The sequence below is a fragment of the Danio rerio genome, chromosome 2, assembly GCF_052040795.2.
Source record: "Danio rerio strain M-AB ecotype USA chromosome 2, GRCz13ab, whole genome shotgun sequence".
Classification (NCBI taxonomy): Eukaryota; Metazoa; Chordata; class Actinopteri; order Cypriniformes; family Danionidae; genus Danio; species Danio rerio.
In genome coordinates this window covers 48,993,982-49,005,000 of record NC_141022.1, presented here as the reverse complement: position 1 = coordinate 49,005,000, position 11,019 = coordinate 48,993,982, and the positions used below count along the sequence as shown (strand labels likewise).

Below are 11,019 nucleotides of genomic sequence, written 5' to 3'. Positions count from 1 at the left end.
TTTCCGTTTCCTGTTGACACCACCTGTTAAAAATCAAGCACCAGACAGATCATGAATAACACGTGTATATACAGTTGAATCCAGAATTTAATTATTTAGTTAAGCCTTTAAATGTCACTTTAAACTGTATAAAAGTGTCTTGAAAAAATATTTAGTCAAATATTACTTACTGTTATCATGGCAAAGATAAAATAAATCAGTTATTGGAAATGAGTTATTAAAACTACTATGTTTAGAAATGTGCTGAAAAAAAAACTTCTCTCCAAAACAGAAATTGGGGAAAAAAATAAACAGGTGGGCTTATAACTGACTTTAACTGTATATGTATATATGTATATGTATGTATATATATATATATATATATATATATATATATATATATATATATATATATATATATATATATATATATATATATATATATGTGTGTGTGTGTGTTATACATACATACACATACGCATAAACACACTCACTGGCCACTTTATTAGGTACACCTGTCCAAATGCTCTTAACACAAATTTCTAATCAGTCAATCACATATCTGGGCCAGACGGAATCTGCAGACGTTTTTTGCTATTTCTGCGGTAAATTTTGGTAAAATCTGCGGATTTCTGCGGAATTATTTTGGGAGTATCCAGCGGAGTATCTTAACTAAAACCTTAATATATTAAATAAAAAGTAATAAATTACTAAATAAAAACTGAATAAATTCAGATTTACACATTTACTCAAGTAAATAAACAGAATTAATGATGGGCTAAAAATCTGCAGAAATCTGCGGAAAATCTGTGGAATTCTGCGCGTGCAGATTCCGTGTGGGCCTACATATCCACAACTTAATGCATTTAGGCATGTGGACATGGTCAAGACGATCTGCTGCAGTTCAAATCGAGCATCAGAATGGGGAAGAAAGAGAATTTAAGTGACTTTGAATGTGGCATGGTTGTTGTGTGGCTGGGCGGAGTATTTCAGAAATCTACTGCTGATCTACTGGGATTTTCACGCGCAACCATCTCTAGAGGTTTACAGAGAATGGTCTGAAAAAGAGAAAATATCCAGTGAGCTGATTCGACTGATTCGAGCTGATAGAAGGGCAACAGTAACTCAAATAACCACTCGCTACAACCAAGGTCTGCAGGAGAGCATCTCTGAACGCATAAAATGTAAAACCTTGAGGCAGACGGGCTACAGCAGCATCCCTTTATGACCACAGTGTACCATCTTCTGATGGCTACTTCCAGCAGGATAGCACATGTGTTATAAAGTGCGAATCATCTCAGACTGGTGTCTTGACAATGAGTTCAACAACACCTCTACACGTTTAGGATGTGGTGGAACAGGAGATTTGCATCATGGATGTGCAGCTGACAAATCTACAGTAACTGCGTGATGCTATCATGTCAATATGGACCAAAATCTATATTTCCAGTACATTCCTGAATCTGTGCCACAACGGATTAAGGCAGTTCTGAAGGCAAAAGCGGGCCCAACCCAGTACTAGTAAGGTGTACCTAATAAAGTGGCCGGTGAGTGTATATATAATAAATGACAATTGTTTTTCTTACCCAGGTCTTTGAAGAGGTGTGGCTCGTGCTTTTCCAACAAATAATAAAAGTCTCTTTTGACATCGTCTCCTCCAGAATTTAATGATTCAAAAAGCCCTCTCATTTTTTCCTGGTTAGTTTTTGCTGCTTTGATCTCGTCATATTTTTCACCATGTATTATGTCCTTGGTCTTCAGTTCATCTGCTATTGCCATCACTGCAGTAACTCTTTGAATGAGCTCGGCTAATTTGTCATCCACAAACAGAGCCTCTGCAGACACATTTCATTTTTTACAAACTTTCATTTTGTTTTAAAAAGTATGCAGACCTAATCAGGCTTAACATTAGATATTGGAAAATCATACATGAAAAAATACTATAGTAATTCATAGTAAATATTCTAAAGTCTTTTTTTATCATACTACATTAAAATACTTTAATCTGTAATTATAGTTTTGTGGTTATACAACCGATATAGTAATATAAACAAATTATCCAAAACAATGCCGAGTTTCAGATGTAGTAAACTACAATACACCACAGTTTACTGTAGTAATTACAACTAACTATAGAATACTGAATAAATGTATTAGTTTTTCTATGCACTATAGTTAATACAACAGTGTGGTGTAGCATTCCATAAAGTGCTTTGAATAATACAATCTAAATGGTATTACGAACATTATTTACAGTGGTATTAAAATACTATAGTAATTGATCATGTAGGGCTGTGCATTGAATGCTGTTCATGATTCCTGTGTGGAAATACAGGCTACAAAACACAAGTAAACCTCTAAAACTTTTGCAAATCTACAGTGAGTTAAGTTGAGGAATGATGGTCGCATATGCACACCTAAAATTCAGTTTACCTTTGCATCGCTCCCGCCTCTCTTCGTGGTGGTTCTCGTCCATTTTTGAGGATAATCTACTAAACTCACAATTCCAGGTGGTGTATTTAAACTGTATTAATATCAATCTGGATTATTTTTATTTTATATTTCATTTATCTGCCGCGGTCAAACCGTTTTGTTGTTTATGAAGTGCCTTCAGTTGAAGAAAACGAAAGTAACAGAAGGAAGTAGGGGAGGTACATTTGCGTGTTTAAGAAGTTGCAAATTTAAATTCTGGAGGGAAATTAGAATATGTAGAAAACATCTTTGAAAATAAAACAATGTTTCCATTCCATGTGGTCACGAGAGTAAAAAAAATGTCCGCATGTATGTTATTATTAAAAAATGTTTCAGCAAGCCGAAAAATACCCAAGAGTTTGTTCTCCCCCTATCCCTCAGTCCTTCCTATCCAAAACGGCATGCAGATGACGACACACAATAATTTATCATTAAATAATTTATATTAATTAGAAAATTTACATTATTGTCATTATTATTATTATTATTATTACTCATTATTATTAACATTTTATTTACACTAAAAACTAACTAAACAGTACAGTTGTAAGCTATTTAGCAATTGTAAATTAAAAACAAACCCCAAAGCATAAAAAGAGTCATGTTTGTATGCATGAGTTGACTTAAATACAAAACACACCACAAAGCATAGTAGGCCACTGACAGCTATTTGTTACATTTGTAGAGGGATTATATACTGTTCTGTTCATTTTAGGTAATTTATAAAGAACTGTTTTATTTCAATCATATTATATATAATATATTTCATTATTTTATTATATAATTTAACTAAAGTTTGAGTTTTATTAGCCTATAGTTACCTGCCTTATATACAAGTTATATTTTGCAGATTAAATATATTATTTTATACTTCCATATTATCAGTTTGACACCAGTTTACAGAATAAGAGATTCATTTCTATTGTGTTTAAGTGTATATACAGAGGTTTTAAGTCCCTGGTTGGAGTTTGCATGTTTTCCCCGTTTCCGCAAGTCCAAAGACATGCAGTATAGGTGAATTGGGTAAACAAAATTGGCTTTAGTGTATGATTGTATGTGTGAATGTGAGAGTATATGGGTGTTTCCCAGTAATCGGTTGCAACCGGAAGGGCATCTATGGCGTAAAACATACTGAAATAGTTGGTGGTTCATTCCGCTGTGGCGGCCCCTGATAAGTAAGGGACTAAGCCAAAGGAAAATGAATGAAGTCCCTTGAAAGGAAAAACCTAAACCAGATGTTAACACCAGCATGCTGCCCAGGCCTGATTTAACTGGACTCGCGGCCTATTAACAGCTCGTTTTACTTATTTAAAACCAATTTAAAAACCATTTAAAACCAATTAAACTGCAGCTAAAAAAAGTTATCTTAACCTTTTTTTAAAATATTTTGTTTACTAATATATTCTAATGAAGAAAACACTTGTCAATAGTTTTTGTATTATAATTTTATTATAATAATATAGTTATAAATATTATAACTTATAGAAATAGTAATTACATTCTACACAGATTGTAACAGTATGTCTGTTGAAAAAAACAATTGTGAAAGTTCTGTTATAGGTTGACAGGGTGGCTCAGTGGTTAGCACTGTTGCCTCACAGCAAGAAGGTCGCTGGTTTAAGTCACGGCTGGGTCAGTTGGGCTTTCTGTGTGGAGTTTGCATATTCTCCCCGTGTTCGTGTGGGTTTCCTCGGGGTGCTCTGGTTATATTTTACAGTCTATGGGTTTCCCCCACAAGTCCAATGACATGTGGTACAGGTGTATTAAATAAACTAAATTGGCTGTAGTGTATAAGTGTGTATGGATGTTTCCCAGTGCTATGTTGCAGCTGGATGGAGATGGACAACCGCCGTGTAAAACATTTGTCAGATTAGTTGGTGGCTCAATCCACTATGGTGACCCCTGTTGGATTAGGGACCCTAAAACTAGATCTTTCCCATCTTCACTTAAAACTGCTGTATACAGATTAAATAAATAAAGCTGATAAATTTACAATAGACACTGATAATAGCACAATTATTCCCCCTACCCTTCTTTCACAACCAATAACACAGCAATTCTCATTCACGTCTTGACTACTGTAATGCACTTCTCTCTGGGCTTCCTTCTAAACTTCTCTATGGACTCTCTATGGACTCTATGCAGCTCGTGTCATCTCTAGGACTTCATCTCATGATCATGTGACACCACTTCTCTATCAGCTTCTGGTGAAGTTTCAGATTGGTTTTAAAATACTTCTCACTTTCAAGGCACTTCATTATCTTGCTCCTCAATATCTCACCAATCTTCTCCGTATTTATACCCCTCCTCGCACTTTTAGATCAGCCAACTCTTTCTTCCTGATGCCACATCACACTCGATTGAGCACAATGGGTGCCAGATCTTTTAGCTCCGAAGCTTCTCGACTATGGAACTCTCATCCCCTGGATCTAAGAAGCAGTAATAGGCTTCACCCTTTTAAATCTCATCTCAAGACCCATCTTGGCTATTGATGCTTGTAAGGCAACCTTGGGTGTCCAGACAAAATAAATTAAGCCAAAGGAAAATGAATGAATGAATACGTTCTGAAGATGAACGAAGTTCTCAGGGCATTGAAACAATACGAAGGTGAGTAATCAATAACATAATATTACATTTTGAATGAACTCACTGGGCCATTTAAGATTTATTACGATCTCCAACATCATTTGGTATGGACCCGTTATGACAGGAATAGTGATGTTTAATGCCGCGTCCAAACATTTATAGCAAAAAATTTATTTATTTTGTCAAATTGCCACTAAGAAATCACATTGAAAAAAGTGTTTCCTTGCTACAACCGACCACTGATCACACATTAAATAAATCTCCAGTTAATTTAAGTATGTATTTTACAATTAAAATTTCAGTTTAGATTGCAAGTCAATGCATCTCACTTATGCATCAAACAATTAAACTTTAGCATATCCTAGCTGAGCATATAAGCAGAGGGAACCTCCACTATGGGGGGTTTCGTCAGAAGCCAATGATCTGAAAGAGTAATAAAATGGGCCAATGAAATGCCAATGAGTTGGCGGCGTCAGCGTACACAGCTGGCAGCAATCACAATTATTTTTGTATAAAGATGCCAGCTGTGCATTGCTGAGTCACCTTTTCACTTTCAGAGCGGAACACAATACTGAGAGAGTCTTCAGGGTTCCTCCAAAACCTCCTTTAAAAGAAGAACAAGAGAGTGAACAAGAAAGCTGCCAGCGCTTGATGGGCTGCTTCTTCTGGTTGCAAAGTGTGCCATGGCAGATGGTCGAGATGGGTATTTTCTCCTGACTGGGCATTCTCTAGGCCTGGTCCTCAACAAGAAGCAAGATTCCTAAAAGGGCAACACGGTCGTTTTCAAGTTTTTTAAAATTTTGTTCCGACTGTGCATTTCTGGATGCAGTGGTTTCCTTTCCCTGGAAGACGGTCATGAGCACTGAGTTACGTGTTTGGGGTCCAGCAAGTTAATGCAGTGCTCACTGACAGTGCATACTGTCACTGCTATGGCATGTCTGTTGCGCAGCTAAGATCGCAGCTCGTCCTTGGAAAAGGACGAACCACCTCTGTTGTCCCTCGCAAAGCAGTTGACACTCTGGCAGATCTGAGGGTCAAAGTGGAGGTCAATCCACCGCCCTCGGGTCCAGGGACCCCCCGCTCCTCAGTGCGCTCCATCTAAGCTTCGAGTGAGGGGAGCACCCAATCCTCTCATATGGTCACCCTCTCACTTGATGAGGATCAAATGTCCATTGCTTTCCTGGGCTGCCTCGGCTGTGGGTCTGGAGAAGGTTCATCTCCCAGTCCCTTGGCCGGACCGACTATACGGATGCTACGTGGAGCTTGGAGGGCACCTTTCTCTGTCTGATCTGCATGCACTTTCCCCCTCACCACCCTTGCTGGTGGAACAGCCAGGGTGTACGAGGCGATTCCCAAGGTTGAGCGTGTCATTTCGGTCACTCTTTGCCCACGTGGTTGCTCTTCCTGGCCTATCTGCATCCCTCGTGGCCAGAGCCTACTAAGCCATGGGCCAGGCTGCATCTGCCATGCATGCTATGGCCACGTACCAGCGCTACCAAGTGCAGGCGTTGACCCAGCTGCACAAGGGTGGTTGCGACCCAGGCTTGATGCATAAGCTTCGCATCGCAACCGACTATGCTCTACATACCACCAAGTCAGCTGCGCATGTCCTGGGAAGGACAATGGCCACATAAGTGGTCAAGGAATGCAACTGATGGCTAAACCTGGCTGATATGCGTGACCTCGGCTGCTCCTTGCGAGGGCGCCTGCCTGCAGCTTGAAGACCTGCTCCGTCGCGCCCGCCTGCTCCTCCAGCGAAGCGGCAGCATTGAGCACCTAGCAGGCGTCCCACCCCCTCTCATGCCCTCTTGGGATCTCACTGTAGTGCTTGCAAGCCTACGCGGAGATCTGTTTGAACCACTTCACTCAGTATCTCTGAGAATTCTGTCCTTGGTCCTGCTGGTCGAGTTTACAACGATCAAGAGGGTCAGGGACCTGGAGGCACTTTGGGTCAGTGATTCGTGTATGGAATTCGAGCCAGCTTTCTCTCACATAATCCTGAGGCCTCAGTCTGGCTATGTCCCCAAAGTTTCTACTTCACAGTTTGAAGACCAGGTTGGGAGCCTGCAAGCACTGCCTTCGGACGAGGCAGACACAGCCCTTTTATTGCTGTGTCCTGTTCGCACTCTGCGTATTTATGTGGACAGCACTCAGAACTTTAGATCCTCTGAGCAGCTCTTTGTCTGTGGTCGGCAGAAGTGCCATATCCAAACAGAGGTTGGCCCACTGGATAGTGGATGCCATCTCCCTCGCTTATCTGAACCAGGGCGTCCCCCTGGAGTAAGAGCGCACTCCACTAGGAGCATCGCTTCCTCATAGGCGTTAGCACGAAGTGCCTCTCTTGCAGAGATCTGTAAAGCTGCAGGCAGGGCAACACCTTATACATTTGCAAGATTTTACAATCTTCGAGTGAAACCTATTTCCTCACCAGTGCTGGTGAACTATGATGAATGAGGAAATCCGGCTTGGTGTTGGAACATGCTTGCCATGTCTTTCTCTCTAACATAGACAGACATGCACTTTTTAAACTGTTTAGTTGAGGTCCCCATTTGGCAAACCCTAAAGAGTGCCTCCGAGGCCCCCAGACCCTGACTCAGTGAAGGAGTCAAGTGCCTGGCCCATTACGTTGTTAGCATGTCTGCTGGTCAGCCTGCGTTCTAGGTATAGAAGCCTGCTTTGCTCGATACCCACTGGCGATCCCATATGCTTTACTCAGCCATGGTATAGTTCCCCCTCATACTGGGGCCCGTGTCTTCCCTCAACACTAACCGTACTTCATATGTGTACTCCCCCTTCTCAGAGTTAGTTCATATGTCTTCTTGCCACCAGGTCTCCCCAATTTGGCAGCAGGGGGCCTCCGCAGCGTCCTCCCTATCTAGGCTGCACACTTTGCCAATGTACAGTTGTATTTTTAAATGACAGCTGTAGTTCGGCTCTTCAGCTAGAAAGGTGACTCTGCAATGCACGGCTGGAATCTTTATACAATACTGAGTGTGATTGCTACCAGCTGTGTACGCTGACGCCGCCAACTCATTGGCCCTTTTATTACTCTTTCAGATGATTGGCTTCTGACAAAATCCCCCATAGTGGAAGTTTCCAGGTAGCCCATCCGTTCCCCCCTCGGGGAACGAGGGTTACTTTAGTAATCGTTTTGTTCTAAAGCACAATAGAAATATTATGATTCAGAGCACATCAGTTCTTCAAGGAGGCAGGGCTCTTCGTCCTGAAGAATAACAATGAATTTCACTTTCGCTTTCCTACCACTTGAACGCACAGAGTCACAAATCTTTCTCATAACCTGCTGACTGGTTAAATTAGTGTGTGTGATTTCAGAATATAATTCGTCATGAATTATTTTCTGTTCATGAAGTTTATCTGCAATGCTCTTCACATTTATAACCCTCTGAATGAAAGCCAATCTGTGTGTATCAAAAAAATAATCTTTACCAATCTCAGAGTTCAGTTGCCGCTCATCCTGAACTTGCTTTAAGTGGACAAACTCATCTTTCCATATAGTGGCCGTCCACACGGACTCCTTGTCTTCCTCTCTGATGAGATTCATTTGTACATCATCATCTTGAAGCTTCCTAACCTTAAAGAAGTTTGGCTCAAAATCAGTTCTGAATGAAATTCCCTCTACAGGATGCACAGATGCACCAGGAACCTCGAGGAGATGCGGAGTTTTCATCCGAAACGGCCTGTTAGGTCTGGGGTGGCTGATCAGAAGACTTGATCTTTCATTCTGCTTTACTCTTTCTTTTGAGCAAATATCATTCACTGGAAAAAAGTAGACATGAAGAATGAGAGGATCTCTACAGCGCATGTAGAGGAGAAGATTACAGTGTGCTTCCCATTTCATGATCCAGTTAATAATCAGAGTTATAAGAGAGAATGATGGTTGACATATTTTAGCATGATAACGGCTGAGCTCTACAGATTGTACAGATATTCCTTCATCTCTCTTGCTGAGGAGCTTGACAGTGTTGGTGAGAGCAAGATCTGACTCGGCTAAACACATATAATGAGGCAGATGAGCCTCCTCCAGTTTCCCTGAGATCACATTCACATCAAGCACAGGAGCGACTCGCTCACACTGAAGCCTCTCCAGCTCTGCGTTGAGGAAATGTCCATCCACTGCCCGGTAGTGGAGAGTGACGTCTCCATCACAAACCCATCGCATTCTAGTCCTGCAACACTGGAATCGACCCGCCGGAGTGCTGATCCTGAATTCTGTGCCTCCTTCACCTCTACAGACTGACGGCTCCACCTGAACCCACTGATCTGAATCAGCAATGTCAACACAAGACTGACACACTGGGAGCAGTTGAAGGATTTGTCCAGATGTTTTAGAAACAGTGATGTTCTGTCTAAAAAAAGTAAGTGATAACCGTTATGGTAATTGGATAAAAAATAAATAATAAATAAAAAAAGAGGACCTCACTTATTCAGCTTTTTTAGAGCTTTTGGTGTCAAGTGAATCTCCATTTTCTCATTTCAGCTGTGACTCAAGTCAACTTCTCCATACTGGTCAGTGGATTTACTGCACTTGATCCTTGCATATCCTAAGTGAAAGACAGAGAAATCCAGAGTTCAAAAAAAGTTGGATTCATAATTATTTTGCTTAAAGCTGTTGCAGGTCTTGTCCATTCTTCCAGAATTTTTTTTTTTACTAAACAAAACATAAAAAACTATGCATGTGTACAACTATGCTTCATAGTATTAAATGTTTAAAAAAAGCTATTAAAAACACTCAAATATAAGAATGATTCTGATTTCCCCTCAAAAAAACGAATCATTCATTAATTCATTCACTTTTCTTCCGCTTAGTCCATTTATTCATCAGGGGTCGCCACAGCAGAATGAACTGCCAACTTATCCAGCATATATTTTATAATTTCATATTAGAAATCACTAATACATTTAAAAAACAACTGTCTCTAGTTTCATTTCTAAACATCCAAATCACACAAAATCTGCAGAAACTCACGTCTGGTCCGAGCACCTCCCCTGGACTATTGTCAGTCTATATCAATCGATGATTGGCTCCTATACTAGAAGGCGGACTTTATTCACCATATAGTGATCGATGATTGGCTCTCGTACTAGTAGGCGGGGCTTTATTCACCATTTCAGTTTTTCCCATTCAAAAAGATACAAGTGCCACATCTTGTGTATTCTAGTCTTTGTTTCAGATCATACTTCGGTGCAGTGTTTCAAAACACTTGCACTTTAGGATCTTAAAACTGTGTCGAAACATCAGTTTCACGTCAGTCACCCCTACCCATCAGCGATCTCTCCCCTTTGCCTCTAGCCACCTTGTGCCTCGCCTGAGTTCTCTCATCCTGGTGTTGCATGTTTTTTTTAATTCATGTAAAAATAGTAATTATAATTTAAATCTCATCAACGTGATTCAAGCTCGTGAACAACGTGATTTTTAAACCAACATAAATTAACGAAACTAGTACAATGGATTCGAACTCGCAAAAGCAAAAAGGCATGTCATATGATGAGTTATGATCCATCAAACTGAGCTAGCAAGGACTGTGAAATATTTTGGTGCTTTTGGTAATTTTATCTTAATTAGTCAAACCATGTATTTTATATAAAAAACTAAAATTAAACTTAATGACAGTTTGATGACAAATCGATGTTCCTTTAATATCTGACATTTATTACTTCTAAATCGCTATATTGCAACAATAGAATACACAAGGCCGGTCAGTTGTATAGTTTTGAATGGGGAAAACTGTAACAATTAATATGGCGAATAAAGTCCCACCTTCTAGTACATGAGCCAATCACTGATATAGACCAGGGGTGTCCAAGCTCCTGGAGGGTCAGTATCCTGCAGAGTTTAGCTCCAACTTGAAAATAGTAATATTAGTACAAGTAAAACCGAAAGCAAATATAAAAGCAGACACTTACGCCATAAACTTGACTGAGGAGGATCCAAAAGATAACGTTGTAAGAATTGGAGCTCTG

General features: G+C 40.1%; 2 protein-coding genes across 2 annotated transcripts in view; both read right to left on the bottom strand.

Moving 5' to 3' along the window:
- The window catches only part of LOC147846480 (uncharacterized), a 4,386-nt gene extending 1,534 nt beyond the window's left edge, over positions 1-2,852 (bottom strand). Inside the window, exons 1-3 of the mRNA XM_087241363.1 lie at positions 2,413-2,852; positions 1,566-1,814; positions 1-23 (exon numbers count right to left, since the gene is read on the bottom strand). The exon at positions 1-23 is cut by the window's left edge and continues 37 nt beyond it. Of these exons, the coding sequence (XP_087097489.1) occupies positions 1-23; positions 1,566-1,814; positions 2,413-2,455 (315 nt within the window). The 5' untranslated portion in view covers positions 2,456-2,852. The remainder of the gene's footprint in view (positions 24-1,565; positions 1,815-2,412) is intronic.
- Positions 1-11,019, bottom strand: part of nlrp1 (NLR family pyrin domain containing 1) — a 63,548-nt gene that overhangs the window by 11,387 nt on the left and 41,142 nt on the right.